The sequence below is a fragment of the Strix uralensis genome, chromosome 2 (genome assembly GCF_047716275.1).
Source record: "Strix uralensis isolate ZFMK-TIS-50842 chromosome 2, bStrUra1, whole genome shotgun sequence".
NCBI classification, from domain to species: Eukaryota; Metazoa; Chordata; class Aves; order Strigiformes; family Strigidae; genus Strix; species Strix uralensis.
Genome location: NC_133973.1, coordinates 91,494,099 through 91,517,911, shown reverse-complemented (window position 1 = coordinate 91,517,911; position 23,813 = coordinate 91,494,099). Strand labels below are relative to the sequence as shown.

General features: G+C 39.7%; 1 protein-coding gene across 8 annotated transcripts in view; it reads left to right on the top strand.

Annotated features, from left to right (window-relative positions):
• LMO7 (LIM domain 7) overlaps window positions 1–23,813 on the top strand; it is a 132,865-nt gene that overhangs the window by 45,271 nt on the left and 63,781 nt on the right. For all 8 annotated transcript variants that reach the window (XM_074859495.1, XM_074859491.1, XM_074859494.1 and 5 more), the window contains exon 4: window positions 14,598–14,704. In XM_074859495.1, coding sequence (XP_074715596.1) covers window positions 14,598–14,704 — 107 coding nt within the window. The remainder of the gene's footprint in view (window positions 1–14,597; window positions 14,705–23,813) is intronic.

The following is a 23,813-nucleotide window of genomic DNA, read 5'->3' as shown; positions in this document are numbered from 1 at the left end:
AGAGAAGAAAACTATTGGGTTTTAGAATTGTAAATGAAATTCCATTAGAACTTTCTTTCTGAAGTTGGTCCTTCATTTCAACAAGTAGAGATGTTGCTAACTCCGACTCTCTCAATGTGAGTGCTGGATGAATATTATCACCAAATGTCATCTTCATTCAGTTTTGGCGGAGGGGTTTTTTGGTGAACTTTTGTTTCCCTTTCACACAAGAGAATAAAGGCACATCTCTAGGCAGTCCCAGGTTTGAATATGTGCATGTGAAATACTATAGAGTGGGATTTTTTTTGTTCTAGTGGGGAGTTAGGTTTCCTTTATGGCGAAGAGTGTCTAGATAGTTTTCCAGGCAGGATTTTTCAAACGCTTATCTTCGTGGTTCACCAAGGCCCAACATGCCCTTCTGACAAGTGCTACTCAAACATCATTCCCTCTCTTTAATGCAATCTAATGTAACACCACTACCTTCTATAATTTACTTCTTTAATGTATAAGAAGATATTAATTCTACTTGCACCAAGACAACCACCTCAAATAGTGGGGGAGAGTCACTTTGTTACAGAGATCATCGGCATGTACCTCTTACACCAGGAAAGTAGGGAATAATAAAGGTAAGAAGGGAGAAATACAAAAGAGAGCTATACCAAAATGAAAGGGGAGATAGACAGGGGTGGAGAAGATAAAAATGCTGCCATTAAAAATTTTTTTTCTGATCCTTTGTACCTAACACTTTGCAAACTGTGGAACCGCCCTGGTATTTCCTTATCTCTTGTCATCAAGTAGAGCTGGCCAAAATTTCCTTTACTGTGGGAAAGTTTTCTTGACAGGGCTTTTTTTTGTGTGTTGCAGGGGAATGGCATGCAGATGACATTTTGACTTTATTATAGGACCCTTTTAAAACAATTTTTCTGGTAAAATCCACACTTGCAAAGTGAAGATTATTTCAGTTGTATGTTTTATTTAGGCCTTGGCTACAAAGTTCCTTCTCCAGATTACTTAAAATCAAATTACTTATGTTTTCCAATTAAATTTAAAAATCTGATGGTAATATTAATGTGAGAGGTTTTCTTTTAATTTAAAAAAGAATCTGTTTTTTTTCAAATCAACTCTACTTCCAAAGTTCATTCCTTCATACTGAAAATTCTGACTGTTTTCTCCTGCTGTTCACTTTCTCGTGTTTTATTGGTCCATGCTTTCTTGCTTCTTGCATTTTTTATTCTTTTTAAAAATAATTTGAATTTTTAAATATTAAACTCCTGCTCTGTGAATTTGCCTAGTATGGTCTACATTCGTAATATTAATAGTAGCTTGTCTGGTATGAGAAAATGAGTATAAAATAATTTCTCCTCCTTTCTATTCTTCATGGCAAATGAGGAACGGCAAATACACAAAAACATGAAATAAGTTATATAAAAGCTACTGTTGTTTTCTTTGCTTTGCTACCAAACACCAAAAAATAAAGGCTTGCTGGTTGTGCAGCAACTAACAGTGTCCAAAAACACTCATAGGAAATAACCTCATAAATTTTGGTCAAGAGTTTACTAATGAGCTGATAACCGTTTGACGTGCTCTATTTGCTTATCTAACTTTTTTTTCAGTGATGAGGGAGTAATACTGAGTGATGTGGAGCATTGCTTTTTCTTCTGAAGGTTTAGTCACCTTTTAGATGAGGACCAGAATGCATCACAGCTAATGTGGCAGCTGTGAGCTCTGCCTCAAGTCCTGCCTCCATCAACTTCTCTCATGGCTGACCTGGGTCTTGGGATTTTGATTTATCTGTGGACTGTAAATTCAGAAGTATGGGGTGAGTGCATGCACAGCTCTGCTGCGAAGAGTGGAATTGTGTAAGTCCCATTCACCTGGAAGCTGATTAGTCTGGTATTGCTTTTCATAAGGAAAGGCACAAGATGGTATGTGTCATTTCCTGAGAAGTTGATTAATTTTAATGTGTAAACAAAGCTAAAGAGGCATCATCGCTTGTTTTCCGGATGACTATGCTCAGCAAGATGTTGGGGAATACAGAAAGACAAGTATTTTAAGAGACTTCTAGTTACTTGGTATAATCCTTACTTGAGCAGAGATTTTTGTTTTATAATAGCAATCTGTGTTTCTTGTGACTTATAACTTCAATATATCTAAAACTGAAGAGGAAGGGGGAGAAAGTGAAAGTGGATATGGTCTGACTGAACTCATGGCCTGCAAACAACATGTGCTCTCCTTTATAAGGCAGCCTATACATTTAATGAAGGCTCAGGAGCACTTCAGATGGCAGAAATGAGGTCAGGTTCCTCTTTATAGTAGTAGTTGTCACCTCTTTTCATTCAATAATCCTTTTTATGCTGCAGGTAACAAAACTTCCCAAAGGTGTAATTTTCCTTTTTCTTGTGGGAAGCAAGATACTTGTGGGGAATGGGAAATATTGCACCTATTTTTAAAAAGGGTAGAAAGGAGGACCCTGGAAACTACTGACCTGTCAGCCTCACCTCTGTGCCTGGGAATATCATGAAACAGATCCTCCTAGAAGCTATACTAAGGCACATGGAGGACAGGGAGGTGACTCAAGACAGCCAGCATGGCTTCACTAAGGGCAAGTCTTGCCTGACCCACCTAGTGGCCTTCTATGATGGAGTGACTACATCAGTGGACAAGGGAAGAGCTATAGATGTCATCTATCTGGACTTCTGTAAGACCTTTAACACAGTCTCTCACAACATCCTTCTCTCTAAATTAGAGAGATCTGGATTTGATGGATGGACTGTTCGGTGGATGAGGAATTGTTTCGGAGGTTGTATCCAGAGAGGAGTGGTCAACGTCTCAATGTCCAGATGGAGATCATTGACAAGTGGTGTCCCTCAGGGGTCTGTGCTGGGACCAGCACTGTTTAATATGTTCATCAGTGACACAGACGGTGGGATCAAGTGCACCCTCAGCAAGTTTGCAGATAACACCAAGCTGAGTGGTGTGGTTGACATGCCTGAGAGACCTGGACAAGTTTGTAAAGTGGGTCCATGTAAACCTCATCAGATTTAACAAGGCCAAGTGCAAGGTCCTGCACCTGGAGTTGCTCTGGCCCCAGGTATCAATACAGGCTGGGGGATGATGAAGGGATTGAGAGCAGCCCTGCAGAGAAGGACTTGGGGGTACTGGTGGATGAAAAGATGGTCATGAGCCAGCCATGTGTGCTCACAGCCCAGAAAACCAATTGTATCCTGGGCTGCATCAAAAGAAGCATGGCCAGCAGGTCGAGGGAGGTGATTCTACCCCTGTACTCTTCTCTGATGAGATCCCACTTGTAGTACTGTGTCCAGCTCTGGAACAAGCCCTCAGGAAAGGAAAGACACGGACCTGTTGGAGCGGGTCCAGAGGAGGGTCACAAAAATCATCAGAGGGTTGGAACAGCCTCTCTTGTGAAGAAGGGCTGAGAAAGCTGGAGTTGTTCAGCCTGGAGAAGAGAAGGCTCTGAGAAGACCTTATTGCAGCCTTTTAGTACTTAAAGGAGGCTTATAAGAAAGATGTGGACAAAATTTTTAGTAGGGCCTGTTGCGATAGGACAAGGGGTAATGGTTTTAAAGTAAAAGAGGGTAGATTTAGGATAGATATAAGGAAGAAATTTTTTATGATGAGAGTGGTGAAACACTGGAAGACGTTACCCAGAGAGGTGGTAGATGCTCCATCCCTGGAAACATTTAAGGTCAGTTTGGACGGGTCTCTGAGAAACCTGATCTAGTTGATGTCTGTATTCATTGCAGGGAGGGGTTGGACTAGATGACCTTTAAAGGTCCCTTCCAACCCAAACTATTCTATGATTTTTTTCAATAAAGAAATAGTAATTCCCAGGAAGGACAGCATAATTTTAAGTGATCATATTTTACTATACTTAAAAACCAAACAAGCAATTTGAGGCACCATGTTCTCTGTATTTTTGTCTGTCTTTTTTTTTTTTTTCCCTCCAGATACTTCAGCCTGTTATACTTAGGTTGAAATCTATCTGCTCTGGCAAATGATATATTTTCATTAAATACTGAAAAGCATTTGAATGTATAGTGGTATGTTTACTTCATTGCTATAAGTAAGTGCAATAATATCTTCAGATTTTTAAAGTGCTTAAACCGGATGAAGACTTCTACCTGACTGTTACCAAACAGGTGGCTAGGATACACCTTCAGTATCTAGTTTTGTTCTGACAAGTACAATTACATGGGAGGGGAAACTTCTCTTTGATCAGTGGTCCAGCTGAAGTGCTCAAACAAGTTTTCTGGACATAAAAGAATTTATATTAGTCTGAGAAAATATCTTTTCACCTGGGAAGTGACACAGCATGGTATTTCAAATGTAGACATCAAAAATATGTTAAATTTCTTAATGAATTTAGTGAGATTTTGTCAGTGCTACAAAAAATGCAACCAGAAATTAGTATGTATGTTTCCACTGTAAAATCCAGAAGTTTTGGTTGCCATTACTTCAAACTCCTAAGCAGATGTTTCTTCAGATTTAGGAAAGTGATGGGCACACAAACTAGGGGATGAAAATCCTGATTTTTAAAAAAAAAAAAAAATTAAAAAAATAGAAAGTTACGACTTTTTGTCTTTGTAAATTTATGAAGCGTTTTAGAAACCTATTCATTATGCTTAAGAATTTAAGAAAAGTCTTACGTCTTATATAAAAAGTTTTTAAAATGTTAGATCTCGGAGTACTTTGCAAAAAACCCTTTACCATGGTTTCAGTTCTGCATCTGAAGATAGCAGAGCTTGGGCAGAGGGAGTTTTAGTGACTTTCCTGAGGTCAGTCAGTAAGTCAGAGTAGGATAGGGGTGAAATTTTGACTCTCAGTCCTGTTCTTTTCTAGACTATACTGCAAACTGCCCCCCAAACCAAACTATGTCTGACCCGAGTTCTGAGAACCTAAACTACAAATCAGCAAATGTCAGGAGTGATGCAAGACCTGATAGGAATGTATGTAGAATTAGAAATCACTTCTGGTACTCTTTCTGCTGTCTTATGGGAAAGAGGAATGTGGCTTGTATGGAAATACCTCTGTTAGACAATTAAGAAAAGAGGGTTGTGTCCTAGAAAGGAAGTATGGTTATTAATAGTTAGAGATGACATTGTTCTGTAGTCTTTCAATGCCTGATAGTGGGAGTACGTAATCTCAGCAGTAGTTTACTGATGTTTTGTGCCCTTCTGCTTAAAAACATATGGTACATTTCAGCCTTAGCTCTGAATTTCCTTTAATTGTTTCTGTTGCTGCCTAACCACTTTGAAATGTAGGGTGTGGGGAAAGGGGAGGTTGATGCAAACTCTTTGTGACATTTTTAGTAGGTGCTCACGACTTCGATCAGGCAGAATGAAACCCAGATGCTGGATTGAACTTGACAGGTTTTGGGTGGGTGATGATGAAGTGAAATGTATCTAGCAGGCATAAGTGGGGAGAAATTATATGGGTGCAGACCCCAAGAAATGGTGGTTCAACTACTCGCCCTTGTCTCTAGTCAGGGGACAGTAAGTGCTGTGCCTCTTGGTTGATCTCCGTGAATCAAAAGTAGTATTTTTGGGGATGCTTTAAATGAGATCATGTCTTCCAAACTGATGCTTCCAGCGTGTTACTGGGCAGAGATGTCAAAATGCTAATTAATTAATTGAAAAATTCTTGTAAAGTAATATGACTGGCAGCAAGAGTTTTCTAATGTGCAAATTTTTCATCCCTCCTCCTGTTCTAAACCAAAGCTCTGAAAAAGTATGACCTTTTTTGTCTCAACTTGACAGCACTTTAACAAAATACATAAATATGGTTGCCAAATGAACTGCAAAAAACTTCCATTTATCAGCTCAATCAGCTGTAGTCTGTGGTATACTCTGTCATTTGTATGGTATTTTTATTTCCTTAAATAACTGATGACTGTTTCTGTGTTTGTAAAGAAACATTCCTTCCAAACTGGAAAAAAAATGTCAACCACATAGAAAAGGTACACACCTTAAATCATACTTGCGACATTTATAATCTGATTTCTCCTGCCTTTGCCAAGGAAGCGTGGTTTTGAGATTTCTTGTCACAGTCGGTGTTTATCTGTGTTAAATCTTCATAAGCTGGACGCTACGGTGCTTTTCTCTGGCTTGTCAAATACTTACTGATGAGTGGTGATTAAAATTCATGGCAATTTCTAAAGAAAGTAGATGTTAATTGCAGCGGTGACAACTTTTTCTGTGGTATCAGTGCTGGAGCTGTACAGCTACACTACTCACTCTTCTGTTTGGTACAAAATCCTCATACCACATCTTTTAACGCCTGCCTGAACACCTCCATGCCCATGTGCCCGTGCTGAATCACCACCCTGCAGTGATGTATGTAAAAGATCTGTTAAATACGATGCCAAGACTAAGTGTTGCCGAATGCAGGGTGCTGAGATGCTGCAGCTGCAGTGACTGAGCTTGCTTTCTGCTAGGCATGAGGATGAGACATGAGGAAGCCTGGCACTGAGGCAGATTGTCTCTGAATCCATTCATTGATCTGGGTGTGCAGGGGGAGCTCCCCTACTGTGGGATGAGCCCATGTAGGGCAGCAAGGGTTAAATAGGGTAGTAGGATGCTACTCCCCTCGAGAAATAGAAGATGTCTGGCTGCTGAAGGAAGCAAACTTAGGGGAAACTTCCAAATTCTCTTCTAAGAAAAGTACTAAATCATAGTCTAAAAATCACAGACTACATGAATTGAGGATCTGAGGCAACTTGCTGTATTTCAAGCCCTGTGTTACAGAGGGGCTGAATTTCCATCTATATTATATTGTTAACCTGTGTAAGCAAAATGGAAAAACTTGTTTATACAAATGAAAAAAAAAAAAAGGGGGGGGGGGGGGGCAAGCTCTGCCAAAACTTTCAGTGTTTCCAGAACAAGAGGTCTTTACTTCTTTTATTACTCATTAGGCTTCAGGGGAGTTTCACCTTTAAGTGGATTACTGTCATTCCAGTTCTGTGTAGTGGTGTGACTTGGCACTGAAGTATTTTACACACTTCGCTTGTAAAGTCTGTTTTGTATAAACCATTTCAGGGTGAAAAGCAAATCACTTTTTTTTTTTTTTTTTCATTGACTTTGACTGGAATGCAAGTAACTGATGTGAAAGTTAAGGCTTGTCTAAACACAGAAATAGCCCAGTACAGTTATTCCGTACTGGCTTTCTGAGCCTATACATTCTTTATTGTACGAATGCCTACGAGTGGGCAAATTAAATTCCTTTTGTCTCATCCAAAATGGAATGAAGCTGTGAAATGCAGAACTCTTATCAATTAACGAGGCATGTCTGCCCGAGGTGCCCATGTGCTGTACTTTTGCCCTTCTCCTTTCCAGTTGGCCTTATTTGGTAGCAGTGACATCCCAGAAATACACCTGCAGTTTACAGCCTGTTATTCACTCTCTCTTATCAATAAAATGCTCATTTGGTACACGTTGTTGCTGTAATATATGTCTGTAATGTCATAGTGAAGGTTATGCTGTAGCACAGTAAGAGACATGGGCCTGGGAGGGATTTCAAATCACTGGGGACAGCTGGTTACTTCCTGTGTCAACCACCTTGAAAGCAGTCAACTCGGAAGTCCTTCTTAAAAAAACCCGCATTAATTTCTGTTGTGTCTTTTCCTTAATCCCATTACTCCTGTTGGAAAGAAACTGTGGAGCTCAGTGCTGCAAGAGGTTGCAGGCAATGAGGTAAGAGGTCTTCTACTGGCCATTACACACGGTGGTGGGCAGTGCCAGGAGCTGAGGAGCGAACTCTGGGGCAGATCCTTCAACACACACCTTGATCTTACAGAGGTCTGTGACTGGCTGCTGTCATTGCAGATGGAGTTGGGGTTTGGGGGATGAATGGGCCTTTTTGTCCAAAACCAAAATGCTTCTTGTCTAAGGCTGCTTCAGAACGTGTTTTCTGTAATGGCTGAACTCTGGTGAGACCTGTGAATTGCAACAGTGAAGAAGAACATTCCTCTTCCTGGCTATGATTTACAATTACTGATACTGGAAGCATCAAGGTAACGGGAGAGCTTATGGAGAAAGTTTCATTCCTGTGTTCTGGCAGCAGGAGCCCCTTTTTTTTTGAGAGGAAGGCTGGAAGTGAATCATTGAAAAGCTGGTGTCTGTAATCATGCATAGAGCTGGGGCAGGGAATCCTTGTGTCAAATATCACAGTAATTTATTATTTTACACAATGTGGAAAAACAACAAAGGGCACACAGAGGGGAGTGGCAAAGCAATTAGCACCGTTTCTGATCTTTGGCCAATACAGTGCTCCATGTACGCTATTATAGGTGGGATAATTTACCGAACAAAAGCCTTGAGGTCACTCTAAGTCAAATTATGCCTGCAGTATGATTGTTTTAATTATTATTTTTAGTTTTGGGCCCAAAAGGGAGAAAAAAAGTTGTTTAGCTAGTCTGTCCGCTCCTCCTCTTCCTTTCAGTTCAAGGTCGAACCCGTTAGCAGCCTTCAGAGAAATACGGAGAGCAGTGTACAGATGGAATGAGTGGGTGACAGGCACTGAGCATCCCGATGTGCAAGGCCAAGGTGGTAATTGGGAGTTCCTGGCTTCCAGGCCTGTGGTCAGACCACAAGGTTGGTTCAGCCCTGTTCGCTGCTCTCCCTCCTTGCCCCTTCTGCCCCCACCCGGCACCCACAGCCAGCACTAATAACCGAAACGTACCTTGGAGGAAGAGCAAGTTATCTGACTTGTTCAACAAGCTCCTGCTGTAGGTTTCTTCCCGTACCCCACCTCTGAACATAAACAATGTGTAGTTGTTCAGTGATGCTGCTGCCAAATGCAGCTGTAAATTCTGTGTTAAACTGATTTGAGCCAGCTTTAGTGGTCAGTATCATGCTGCATCTATGAAAAACATTCTACTTCAAAAAAAAAAAAAAAAAAAAAAAACAAAAACCCACCTCTTTTTGTAATGGAAATAGGCCCTTAAGGGAATGTGGGTGCTGATAAGGAGGGTTTGTGGTGAATGCAGACCTGAAGGAGACACAGTGTAAGCTTTCAAGATGACTCCAAATGTCTTCATAAATGCAGTACTAAGAAACATGCCTGTTAAATATGATCTAGTCAGATGATTTTCAGAATTCTGTAGCCAAAAAAATGCATTAGTCTCTCTTCCTAAAATGTCAAAAGTTTTTGTTGCTAGGCACTGTAGGTACTGAGTGGGTTTTTCTTTCTTTTTTTGGGAGCCTGGAAATTGAAAACAACTTCTGGCACCAAGTCACAGTCTGGATGATGCTGTAATACTTTAATGCAAATATGCTTCATGGTTCTGGGAGTATCGGGTGCCATTATGAAATTATGTTCCCATCCTTCCCCTTTGTACTCTTGGGGAAAAAAAAAAGCTCAAGTAAAAACCCCAACAAAAAAACACAACAGACCTTGAAAGCCAGTAGAAGTAAGGACTTTAACTAAAACGGTGGGTATTTGTATAAGAGTAAGAGACAACAGACTGTCTTCATCTATTGGCTGACACAGCCAGGAAAACCAGAAAAACACCATGTTAATTAAATTGCTTTTCTCCTAGATGCCAAGTGAATTGGAAGATGTGCCATAACTTGTATGCCTATGGGATCTTGCTGTGTTTTGGTGCATGTGTAGGGCTTCAGAGAAACAGTTAACTATGGAGAAGACAGGTTTACCACACATCATGACTGCACCCTAAAGAAAGCAATTGTATTTACACACATGTTTAATATTCCTGCCCCACCCAGATAATCATGGTAATGAGGGATTTATTTTTTTAATTAAATTGCAACTGAAATATACAAGCTGAATTTATTGTGATGTTGCGTTGCACATAAGTAGTCAAAATAAGATGGTATTTACACATTCTTATGTGGAGACCTCTCTTAGTTAACTTTTACTTCATGCTCTTTCACTTCAGAGATTTTTAAAATTATTTTTGTAGTTCACACACTGTCTGTCCCTTCTCAGATGGCTTTGTGGGTTTTTTCCTTACTTAAGGTCACCCCTTTCATGATCCTTTTTGCATCTCTACTTTTGTCTTTTCCCTCACTTCCCTGTTGCTCATGTTGGGGTTTTTTTTTGTTGTTTTAGAAGTGCTCTTTCTTTTTTCCCTGTTTTTAGGTGTTGAGGAACGTACGTACTTCCTCACCAGTGCTGTATGTTTGTCTTCCTTTTCATCATGCTGCTTCACCTTTGTCTCAAGTTCTTGTCGTGGATACATATATTAGGAGCTGATAACAGGTGCAAACACAGCACCACTGCCAGTTGTGATCCCTTGATTTTTTTAGTGACTTTTTAATTATTACTTGTTAAAGGAATGTGTCTGTATTCTTGTGTTTTACCATACAGCAACTGGCTTCTTCCTTCTTTGTGGTCTGGAGGATAGCAATGGAAAGGGTGATCCTGCAGTGGCAGCCCTGCTCTTCCCACCCCATTGACCTGCTAGAGGTGCAGAGCTCATGCATAGCCCCCTGCCCCTTGCCTAGGAGCAGAACCATCACTGATGTTCAGCAAGGAAGGGCAGGGAAGACTCAGCTCTTTCCTCTCCTCACGTCTATGAGGTTGCAAGAGTGAGAAAGGCAACCCTTCTCTGCTAGGACATTGGAGGGAGGGTATGGACCACAGTCTCACGTTCAATATAGACATGGCATCTTGGCTCCTTCTCAGTGCTGGTTAGAGGGGGATGCTTTAGCTACAGGCAGAAGGAAGGCTTTGTGGCTAGCGGTGCCCTGTGGGGACTAGAAAGGCAGGTGCATGCCTGAAAGCGTGCAGTATCGCTTGTTATTCCTCCAAATGGCAGTATTTAAATGCCTGCTCGTGGATGACCTGCTTCCCACTGCCAGCTCTGTCTCCCGTGTTACGACTTTGCAGAGTTTTTGGGTGTGGTTTACTTTGAAGTTGGAGGCCAAAATGAAATGCTGAATAGCTCTACCTAGTCAGTGTTCTGCACTGTGCATTTAATATAAGTCTGCACAGCATGTGGGAAACTGGAATCGTGCTGGGAGCATCTGAAATGCTCTGGTGTTTCATCATGCGCACTGTCTGAGGAAGAAAACAGTCGTCCCCCCCAGACTCCTTCCAACTTCCCCATGCCCTCCCACCAAAACACTTAGAAGTAGTAATAACATACCAGAAATGAATTGCACTTGAATTTTGTGGTTAAGACTTCAGGCTTTATTTTTGTTGTGATTTAAAACCTGTAATTCTGTGATGCTAATTCTACCTTCAGATGCTCACGGAAATGCACTGATCGAGCTTTGTATTAAAATAATTTAGTTGATTTTTGTCCACATTATCCCTGTTAGTTCAGGAGCTTTCTCTTTTAATGGTCAGAAACCTTATGTTTTCTGCATAAATGTATTTGATCTGTCTGACCATGGATCCCTTGCTTTTGGACTGGGCAGCTCTTCCCTCCCCTTCTAGTTTTGCTTCCCTTGTGCTGCTAAATGGCAGCAGTATTGCCTCTCATGTGCCATTTTATTGGTATAACGGAACCAAGTTTTCCAGTTCTTGTTATACAGGTCCCTTGTATTCCCTCATCATACGCCTCTTTCTTTGCAACTGCTAATTTGAACCTTTCTTAAATTTAAATGGCCTGCCCTCATTTACGGAGATTGGGGACACCTCGGTGGCAAAGGGGTGTTGTGGACACAGGCATGCCTTTTTTCTCAAGCATCCCACTTCAGTGATGTGTGGTCACCAGGAGATAGTTCTGATGTGTTGCGGTTCTCTTCTTTTGAGTTCTGAATGTTTGAAAAGAATCACTTTTGTGGAGTATGATGAGATTCAGATTGCAGTATACTCTTTAAAGCCGAAGTGGTAATGACCATTAGTCTTATTAAAGTACAGTTATATTGGTAAAAGGAACAGCGTGATGGCTTCTATATTTGAGTGCATTCATCACTGAACAATGTTCCTGTTCACGTTTCTAATGATAAATCTAATTGCAAGGTTGATAGCTTGTCACTTTTTTTTCCCCTGCTTATTTCTTTGGTGCTGTTTTAAAATTCATTTCCAGGTTCATTATTCTGGTAGAGTTTAAAATGCCTGCTAGCTATTTTGAGACCTGTAACTTGGGTGATTTACTACAGTGATTAGGGATGGTCAAGAATCCTTGGGGGATGTCCTTGGCAAGGACAGTATTTAGAAGTGCTGATTTGTTGAAATTATACCTTTTTGTATCCAAACCTGAGCAATAGCCTTTCAGGTGTCATCTCTTGATGCTCTGGGGATCAGTTACAGGCCCCGACCAGAGGAGAGCTGGTGTTGGGGCAGCCACCTGCGAGATGACAGATGTGATCAAGCTGCTGGCTTGGGAGCTGAGGGGAGGCAGATGATGCGAGTGCTGTGACTAGCTGTATTCTGCCTCCTGAGGTATTCCCCCTCTGCCTCTGACCCATTTCTGAAGGTCTTGACTCATGTCAGTGGTGATGTTCTCAGGGGCTGTGTTATTTATCAGGGGGTTGCTGTTTGGTACATTTAATTGCTGCAACACCTTCAAAATTAATTGTCGTGCATGAACAGTTCAGTGGTTGTGCAGCTGAGCAGCTACTGGTGAGTAACTCCTCTGCTTTGTTTTCATTGTGCTCGGGGTGTAGGCAGCATCCATTTCTCTAAATCTCTGACTCTTCATCATTGTTTACCTGCACAGCATGCTCATTTTCTGCAGTTCAGTTGACGTAACCCGTTGGTTTGGGAGTTTACTCTGAGTTTTGGCGACTGGTCAGACCAATCAGGGCATGTTGCCTTTGTGTTGGTGCCAGTTATGTTCACTATCCTGCAACTATTTGTTTCTTCTGCTCTGTTGCTTTCTTCCTTTGCCTTACCTGGCTGTTTCTTGGAGTCCCCAGACCCCTGAACACTAACCTGACAGTTGAATGTGTTTTGTTGTTTAACACCTAGTTTCTCTTCTTCTCGCGATGGGGCTTTAACCTGTGGCCTCTTGCATGCAGAAGAAATGATGCCTTTTCAAGTCCTTGGGCTAATGTGACACTCAAATAATAATTGAATAAAACTGACACACCTAGTCAGCTATCCCTGTATTGCATGGAAAGGAAAAGGGGGCATTGCATGGAAAGGAAAAGTAAATGCCCCTCCTGAGTTTACATCCCCAGCATGAAGTACACCTTTGGCCACTTGTGCAGGCAGCTCCTTGGGTATTGCAGAAGCTGGTGCAGAGGCGAGGTTGTATGTGCTCCATCCTTCCCAGCCCCCTCTGCTCATCTGCCACCACATCGTGTCCCCCATCATCGTTGTCGTGTCATGTCCCCCCACAGCAGAACAGCTCCCGCTGTGGCACATTGCAGTCAAGCTTTGGGCCGTAACCTTCACCGTGTGAGACACTTGGGATCTTTCGGATGTGGTAGCATGGAGCCCGCAGCCTGCATGGGGAATACCTTGTTCAGATATTTTCCTTAAATGAAGCTATGTTTACAGACTGATAAGAAATACTAGAATCCTAGGGACCTTCAAAACAGAAGGTTGTGGGGATTCTTGGGTTTGTTTTACTTGTTTTAAAGTATTTGCTTTACTTTTTAAAGTCTGTATAAGAAGCAGCTGTTGTTTGTGGATTTATTTTTTAAATACTTTTTAGATGATGGGGTCATTGTTACATCCAGAGGTTATGTGTCAGGAAAAAAAAAAAAAAAAAAAGAAAAAAGTTAAAAGTGTATCAAATTGCTGAAGTGGAACTTTTCCATACTGTGAAACTCTGATGCCAGTACCTTGATTTACAAACCCTTGGAATGATAGGGCTGTGTGTAGCTTATGAATTAAATAACTTTGTGTACCTTTTCCTGTGGCTTTTAGCTGAAGGGAGCAAGTGCACAAGAGGGCACATTCTTTTGTTGTTGATAGCATTCCGCCTTAACGAAAAGGAATTTCTTGCCTATTGCCTATTGTTTATGAAGTGGAAAGAGATCACAAGTTGTATAATCTCTCTCTATATCGTTGAATTTTTTTTTTCTTAACCTTGCTTTTGCTATTTGGTTGATCTGCAGCAGGTGCAGCAAGTGGGTGCTGTAATACACCCACCTATATTTTGTTATATATTTGGATTGAGCTGGGGAGGGGGGGGAGGAACACAAAGGAGAGAAAACCCCCGAAGTAAGGAAGAAGCAGTGCTGAATACGGTTTGGTTTCTGTCTCTCCGGAGCTTTGCTCAGCAACCAAACCCAGACTCCAGGTGCAGTATTCCCTCATGGGTCTGTAAGCATAGAAACAGCGCGTCCCTCCTCTTCTTCCTCCCCTGCCAAGAGTTTCTGGGTGGTGAATGTCAGTAGCTGGAGTTATTTTTAAAGGCAAGAGGTGAGGCTTGTCGTGCAAAGCTAGGAAGAGGGCGTTTGTTTGCTGAGCAGAGCTGACATCAAAGTGGAGACTGCTGCCTACTGGCTCGCCACTGCCTTATGCCAGGTAATCTTTAACGTACCCCTCAGTCACTGAGACCGCAACCGAGCCTGCCTACGTTCATGAGAAACGACCTGTGTTTATGATCCAGAAGATTGCTTTTTCAGTATTATTTCTGTGAGCTGGACTTTGACATTTAAAGGCTCACACTAATCATCTTGCAAAACCTGCTTAGTGCTTTTAACTAAGCAACGGCTTTCTACTTCTCTTCACAGGATAATATAAATGTTTTTCTGAAAGCGTGCGAAAATATTGGACTGAAAGAAGCTCAGCTTTTTCACCCAGGAGATCTTCAGGATTTGTCCAATCGAGTTACAGTCAAGTGAGTTTTGTGGTTTTGTTTTCTCCCTCCCTTTCTCCTTCTAAGCTGTTTCACGGTCCTTTTTTTTTCTTTAATGTTTGCCTATGGAAAATTCTTCTTTTAATCTGGTACAAGCAGTTCTGAATACTGTGGTGAGGGTTTAAGCCTTGATAAGACTGGTAGATAAGATTTGTACAAATTTAAAAAATGAAGTATTATTATGCCTTACAAGCAAATTAATTTTAATGAATATTTACAGAATTTAATATATGAGAAGGAAACCGTTCAGCTTATTTTAAATTTGGAGCAAAATTAACAATTAAATAATGTTGAAATCATTGCTTCTCTTTATGCTTTAAGATTACTGATGTAAAATCTGAAAGGATGAGATGGTACTTCTGATACTTATCTGAATGGCTCTGAGGCTCGGGTACGGTGTTCCTAAATGACTGCTGGTCTTGCCACTCTGTGTATTAATCAGGTGTTTGTCACTGAATGTCACATCTACTGTCAAGGGTCGTGGGTACGTGTGAATAGAAATCAAGTACTGAATTGCACAGAGGGTAATTGTCAAGTTTATAGAGAAAAGAGTTTTCTTGTGAAATAGCACTGGTTTGGTTCTCAAATATAATTAGTGGATTCTCAAATTTCAGGACTGCTGTGTCTCCTAATAGGAATTTTATTACTAGTTTCTGAGAGATTAAGGTGTAATTTTACTATATAGACACTTAACAGGTGTTTTAAGATATATGTGTTGTAGAAAAAAATATCATCTTGGAGCATGTTGCTTTCTTACAGTATTATCTGTTTTTACTGTGTTGGTAGAAAGGATGAATTTATTAAGTCTCCAAAAATAAGAAAAGCTTTAGTGAGTTTTGCTGGAAACGTGTCAGGTTAAATGTTAAGAATTGATTTCTGTCTTAAATTACCAATTTTATCAAAGTGGAATAGGCAGTAATCCTTCTGTAAATACAAGGAGAAAAAAATATTGTGAAATGACACATAGCTGCTTTAATTAGAAATCTTCTGTAGGTGGATTGGGTGGTAGCGTGTTGACATACTCTCTGCCTGGTTTCAGAATGAAAGTTCGTACCATTTTGAGGTCTGATACTTGAGATGGCAATGCATTTTCCAATCTTTGACTCATGCCCGAAGCGTAATTTCTTGCTAATGTGGTGTTTAGGGACTTGGCACCTTTCCAGGACGCTGGTATTCTCTCTGCTGGTTCCTAGATCATGCCAAAAGCCAGAGGGTTGGTAACGTCTGCCATGCTTTAATTATCCACAAACCCCTTGCTAAAGTTATTTTGGTGAAGGGTTTGCTCCAAAGGTATAGCTGGGAGGGGTTGGAGGTGGTCAGGAGCTGCTCTTCAGCAGTGTCGGTAAGCGACAAGCTGAAACCCTAGGGAGGTCGAGTTAGCAAACTGTTGTGCAAAGTATGTTATCCAACTCGTCCCTACATTAACCACGGTGCCCAAGTGAGGTCAGCCATGAAATTCATCCTGTGGGTCTGTAACCGGGTGTGTTGTGGGGTTTTTTTTTTTATTATTCTTTCAGCTCTGCCAGTTCCCTTCCCAGCTCTGGGAGCAGAGAGTAAGGCTGGAATTTGAAGTCATCATAAGGCAGTGGGGGTTTTACATCACACCTACTTGACAACAGATTAATTGGTGTTTTTCAAAAAAGCAGACTTAACCATTGAGCACTTCTTATGGACAGCAATGCAAAGGGTTTGGGTTTGAGTCAAGACCTGCCAGCCGTATAGCCATGCTCTTTTAATTCTTTTCAATGTAAGTTTGATTTTCCACACGTTATGTATCATATGACAGTCCCACAGCGTGTGTAAAATGCTTACAGAGTAATTCAAAACTTCTCTATCTGAGCAGACTGTAAAGTGGTAACCTAGCTATACTAACACATTTTGATGTGTTTAGGAGTTTGGAGAGGGACGTGGAGGAGGTTTTATTTCAAGAAATGAAGGAAATCATTTATACTAAGATAACTCTCTCCATTGAAAAGTTAATCATGGTCATTTGATTACCCAGAGGGCAAACTAGTCTTCAGAGGGTTTCCAGAGAGAGTCATATGTGTGTCAGGAGAGAAGTGCTGTCTGATTGTGAGCTTTATCTGATGTATTTTTTTTAACTATTTAATAGGAATAGGTAATTTCATACATTCAAGCTGAATTACAAATGTCTTCAAAACTCATAGGATGCCAGGCTTCACAAAAGGGATACTATTTCATGTCTTGCTTTTGTGTTATCCTCTGTTAATTTTAGTTTCAGCATTAGAAGTAAATAATTTCTTGTCACAAAGAGGGAAAATTTTTTTATATGCTGATTTTTATAAAAGATTGCATTTAATTTTTGGCTTTCTAACATTCCTAAGCAAATTCATTTTGCTGCCATCACCTGAAGCTAATTGCCCACATCTTAAACCAGCTGCGATAGGTTGTACAGGATAACATTAAGGTGTGCCTGAAGCAGGGTGTATTTTGACACCTCAGCAAGTATTGCTGTGTTCTGCTGTTGCACCACTGCTAGCACATGGTTTTTATCTACCTAAAATAGATTAAATAAACTGTTGCTTAAATAGTCAGCTTTTCAGGCTGGGATAGCTGAGAACACTGCCCTGATGTGTACTGCTGGGCATAAGAAGATGCCTCACTTGCCTTGTATGTGGAAAATAGATAAGAGGAAGGTATTATAAAGAGGCTGGGTCCGCTTCTGTTGCTAAGGAGGACATGAGAATTGTCATCTTATGTCAGCGCAAAAGCAGTCTCTGACAGTGGCTAGGAGGTTGCATCTCTGTCCCTGCTGCACTTCACCTTCTGTAGATTTATCTAATTACTCTGATTCTTCTGGTGCTGGGAAGGTCCTGCAGGAGGAATGCCTCCCCTCTGAGGACGATGTGCTCTGTGAAGAGGTGTTCCCTCTGTTCCTCCTATCTCTGCTGCCTGGCAGTTGTGTGTGGTATCTTCTTCTTCTTACCTTGTGGGAAATCACACACCCTGAGGCTTTGTCATTTCAGACCGCAGACCTGTCCCACCTGGGCAGGCTCCCTTCCCAGCAGGAAAAGTTATTTTCTCTTCATACCTTGTTTCTGAGTGTGGTTGCTGGCTTTCACTATACCTTCGCTGATAGCGCTCTTTCTGTCTTATCAACACCACCACCAAGCCATTGAGAGATACCAAACTCTTCATCTGTGTGTGGTGTAACGTTCTTGTGTCACCTGAGTTTGGGTAAAGACCCTCTCTGTTCCTCATAGTTTGCCAGAGCTGTACTAAGAAAATAATCTTCCTACCTGGTTAGGAGGTTACAACTTTCACTTGTATTGTTTTCTATTGCAACTGAGATGATGCACAGGCATAATGTGAAACTTTCCTCTGTAATTACTACTAGTATCTGGGACAGGAGAGGCAAGAATCCTCTTAAATATCCAGACTCAGTTCCAAGTGATTATGTGATTATCCGTTTTGCAAAGAAAAAGCTCCTTAAAATTTTATTGTTTAGAAGTTTGTGTGAAGAGGGCTGGTTAAAATTACTGGTTGCTGTTCAAAGCCTTGCAAACTTTATGCTTTGCCAGATCAGCGATGAGATTAGTAGTCGGGTGATGTGGAAAAAATATACTGGCATGGATGGTGTCTTTTCTGCCAGTGAAAATGGGAGTGTGGATTAATGTATGAGATTTATAGTTCAGTCATACTGTAAATCTGCAGAAGTTATTGCTCAATGGTATAGTACAGTAATATGTCATGTGTTCCAATAAAAATTATCCAGATGGATTTATCCCTCACATACTGTGTCCAGCAGTCATGTGCATATCTTCTAGTTTCCTGGCTAGTTATTTGTGTAAATGCGTATGTGTCCCTCTTCAGTTCTTTCAGTATATTTAATTTTTTTTAGCCTAGGATTTTATTATTTTCAATCAGAGGAGATGTTATTTTAAAGCCCAGCAGCTTGGGGTTTTTTTGGGGGGGATAGCAATGCAAGACTGTCTTAATACTTCATTTGATTCTCTTTTAGTTATACCAAAGTAAGAATGTAATACGAGCTTAGTGACTCTCAGTTGTCAGCATGGTTACTATTTAAAAATGTTAAGCACTTCCTTACCCAGCTCTTTAGAGGTGACACACCCAGTTGTTCCCAGCTGTGGAAGGGTTCTTAGTAAAACCATGCCATGGAGTTAAAAGTGAGAGTTTGCTTAGGCAGCCATCAAACTTCTATTCTGATGGAATGTGTTATCCCAGTTAGCAGTCTTAAAGGAGGCAGCCTGAACAATCGGATGGATGGCATAATTAAAATTTGTCTTGTCTTTCAAGCAAATTATTTCTTCCATCTGAAAAAAATTCTTATTCTGTAAAATGAGGTATCCACTTAAAGAATCTCATTAAATACTACTAATAAATCCAAACAATGGTGGTTTAATAGATGCATATATTAAACTAAGCAAAAAATTATGAAACAATTCACTGTCTTAATCCTAAATAGCAAACTTTTTTAAAGCTACCACAAGCCCCTGAGTCCTGATGTTGAAATTTTACTATATTAATTTAATTCTTGGATAAAATATCAAATAAAAATATTTGACTTCTATTAATATTATTATTACAGGGTAATATTTAGAGTAGGTCTTGAATAAAACTTAAAAATTGTCTCCAAAGATAGCTGGAAGTATCTCAGCACCTTGCAGAACTTGGTGTTTGGATAAGGCCTTCAACTGTTTGCTGCTCTATTCTTCTTCACTTTTCATTTAGCGCACAGGATTGATAATGAATATGTAAATCTTATGAAGCAAACAGAAAACCCTGTTGGAGAAGTCTTTCTGAAGTGGGATTAAGTGTGTACATGAGATGAATTAATGGAGCTCTGACTCTAGCCCTGGCATTTCTAACTTCTGGGTAGTTTTATCTGTTGATTTAATGTTCCTTTAGCTCAATTATTTTTTATCATTTCCTAAAGGAAAAAAGAATCCTGGAAAAATTTGAATGCTATGCTTTCTGTAGCATAAAGCTCTATATATCTAGAGCCAACTGGAGAGAAGTAACAGCTGTTGTCATGTTCATCCTTGTGTTCATGCATTTCAGAAGCTGAATTTTTGAGACAGGCTCTCTATTTCCATTCAGAGATAATACTTTCTGAATTTAAAATACCACAAAAGAGTTGTTCAGAGATTAGATGCTTTTAAAATAAAGCCTGAGAAGATGAAATAGTTGCTAAGTGTTGCAGTTGTAAGTGTAAATTCTGCATCTCTTCGTCCATCTGGAGTGGGATACATTTCATGGGGTGTTCTGATTAAATAAGAATGAGCGATTATACCCATTATAGCAACATAAACTATTTTAAGCATACGTACAGAATCACTACCTGCCATGTCACAACTATTGTCCCTTTCTAAGCAACCATCAACTTTTAGGGATTGTTCAAAAGGAAGCCTTCTAGCACCAAGTGAAGGCAAACACAAAGCATCCTCTAGTAACTACCTTCTTTAGCCCGTAATTCAGATTACAATAACGCCAGTGCTTCCTTTCAGTCATGAAGTTGCCTCACTTGTCTTTTCGCATGCAACTACTTAATGTGCAGGTATAATAGGGTTCCTGAAAATAGCAATGAAGCAGTAGCAGAGGGATTGAATGCAAATGTAGCTTCTTCCAGTTCTACATTCAGTCCTTTAGCAACTTCCCATTCTTCATGTGCTAGGAAAATAACTGTAGATTTCAGTTTCTAATTAGAAAAGAGGTTTTTTAATTATTTTTTAATACAAGTTGATGGTTTCTCATGACATTCATGTTCTTCCCATCTATTCCTGGGCAATATGCCAGGTTTCGTAATTCCACTTCTGTTTCCTGCTCAGGGTGCTTTCTTCTGCAGGGTCAACAAAGGCAAAGTGAAATTTCTGTTCTATGGGATGAATGCTACCACTGCCGAACAGATCACTGAAGAAACCAATCTGCATAGAAACCACTGAAAAGATGGTCTTTTTGAGTGGAGGATTGTTGTCAGTGCTCTTAGAAATCTGTTTTTTGGAGAGCTTTAATTGTGAAAGCAGTACTGCCTCTCAATCTTAGGAGGAATTTTATTTAGGGTTGCTTTGCCAGTAACACTCAGATCTTTGAACTGTCTGGCAAGGGACTTACCTGGAAGCTTGAGCTATAATGAAGGGACACTCTTTTGGGACTTGAGTCAAGAGACAGAGACAAACTGGCCACAAATTGGTTTGCACTGTCAGAGAGAGACAGTGCAACTAATTTTGTGATCAGGTAGCTCAGAGCTGGTGTTTGTTGTTGACAACACTGAATTCATACTTGGGTCTTCTTCCATATCTAATACATTTGCAGAGTTACTATATCTTCTTGAAAAGTTTTTGCTCAAGAATTCCATGCTTATAATAAGAGTGCATCATGGAGCCATACCTGAATTTGCTGTACCAATGTTTTCCAAGAAACACACATTTTAATGAGTTGAAAAACCTAGGCTTAAAAAAAAAAAGAAAAAAACCAAAACACACAACATGAAACCACCCTTTCCTGCCTTTTTATTTTGTGTAGAATAGAAAGTTGTGGACTGGATGAAAGCCAAGTGCTTCTGTGCAAAGAAGTATGATAGTAGTTAGCGCTATACTTATACCTGTGTAAGGTCTCCAGCTTATACCTGTGTGACTACAAAGTCAATCACCTCAAAGATTTGGGCATAAAGGTTTAAGAAACTATCTTTGAATTCAAGTTGGGATGAAAGGAATAGAAGACAGCGTTTTGTGGGTCTTGAAAACTGAAATGCAAACCATTTAACCAAAATTTAATTAGAATAATGAATGCTGCTTTTTTTTGTGTGTGTGTGTGTGTTCAGGGAAATAACATTTCTTACACATGAGGTTGTAATAGTTTTTTTTTATTGTGGTAACTGAGTTTCATGGTGACACTTCCCTTGAAATGGAAAAGTGTAGCACCCTCACTTCAGAGGGATTCTAGAAATGTTCCTATGACTTTGTGTGGAAATTTTGTTTCTGCTATGGGCATTTTCATAGAAATGAGTAATATTTACAGCAGCTAATCTTCCTTGGCATAGCCATATTCTAAACATGAAAATTGTTGTATTTATTTTGTTTAGGATATAACTAATTTCAAGATTATGCACTTCACACGTTTAACTTTTATTCATACTGATGGCAGTTACGCAGAGGTAAAGAAAATGAAGAGTATATTTTATCAGTCTTGTGAAACTGCTGTGCTTAGTGTAAAATACTCACATTCATGTCATTAATTTACATAAGCTTTAAATCCTTCCAGTAAAATGGTTGTAGACAATAAAATATGTTCCAGACTTTGGACCATACCTGCAAGAAATTTACCTCCAACTCTTCGTGTAAAGTCTATAAAGTGTTGGGTGTGGTGCTATTTAATATTTCTACTTTATCTGTGAAGTTTCTGGTCATTAAGAGAAATGTTTGAGATTTGTTCATTTTTTTTCTGTTGCATAATTTAACAGTTAATAATTTATACTTCCTTTATAGGATTATACTCTTGATAGTGTTTGATTTTACCATTTATCTATTTTGTGAGATAATTCTGCTGTAAGAATGAAAAGCTTCTGGAGTTGTATACTTGCACCTACAAGTGTACAGGAAGAGTCTGAACAAATTTGGAAAAAAATTACATTAGTGTGTGTTGTATTAAGAGCAATTCAGGTATCTCTAGTGACACAGATCTATAGCCTTATATTGGAATTCAAATAGTTACACTACAAAACTGAATGACTTGCTGAAGGAAGTTACAGTTAGCTTTGCTTAAAGGTGTTGGTTTGTTTAAAGTCCTCATTTTTGATCCTACTACATCTTAAAAGTATCTCTGGAATAACTTGGAGGGGGGTACAAACCATTATTACTAAAAGCCTTTACAGTACTTTTCAATGCTCTTTTGCTTTATGTTAAGAGAAGTATCTAACCTTTTAGGATTACCATGGGAATCCATCCAAAGCTTAGGCACCTATATTCATTTTAAGTATGCACATCAATCCCCTAGCATTCCAGGATTAAATGCAGTTTATAAAACAGTGTAGTAGAGAGAGGAAAGCAATTTGCATGAGTAGCTGTGCGTTATGAAAGAAGGTAAAGCCAAAACCTGCTTTTTTTCTAGTGTTGATTTTTTTTTCAGCATACAAAAAAGTGCTTGTGTCTGAGGTTGGAAGTTGAAGGACTTCTAAAAAGAATAAGCTTGTGTTACCCTAATATCAATTATTTAGAAATATGTATGCAAGTTCACTATCCTATAATTTTAAATTGTATTTTACTGGTAAATTACTGAGGTTCAGTTATATTTTCTGTAGAGACAACAACTTCCTATTGAGACAACTCAATAGGAAGAGTTCTGATATTTAAATACTGGGGGAAGCTGACTTCTTGAAGTTTTCCGCAGATACAGAAGTTTGTCAGTTAACTGTACTCTGTAAATAGAGAAAGTAAAGCTGAAGAGTATGTTGACAGTTCTGGATCCTACTTCATACCAAATCCTACTTTTGGCCATTTTTATTCCTGACCTGTGATTAATAATATTGTTACAGTGCTTTCAGAGATTTCAATTCTAATTGTTACTACTGCTTAATTAGAGCACTCATAGTATCCTTCAAAGTGGTGTTAACAGGTTTTTCTACTGTACTACACAACATAATTGGTAATGCAATAACTAATTCAAATATTTTTATAAAGCATGTGTCAAGAGGGTTGCAGGGTCGTTTTCGTCTTGTCACCGAAAGCACTTAAATGAAATAATGTCTTACCACATGGTTTAGAAGACAAGAAGGGATGGGGAGGGGGGAAATGAAGAGTGTTAGACAACACCACACAGAGGCATGATCTTTTCACATTTCTTTTAAATGATAGAGTTCTGTTGTCTTTAAGAAACAAAAGGAAAAAACAAGAACAACAAAAGAAAACACAACTAGAGAACTCTTCTCCAGGCTGAACAAACTGGATGATCAAGCTCAGGATCTTCAGTCCTGATCATCCCAGTGACCTCCACTCAAGTTGCTCCAGTTTATCAATGTCTTTCCTGTACTGGGGGATACCAAACTGGAGATAGCAGCATTATAGATGTGGCATAACGAGTGCTGGGGAAAGGGGTGATGATCAGCTCCATCAGC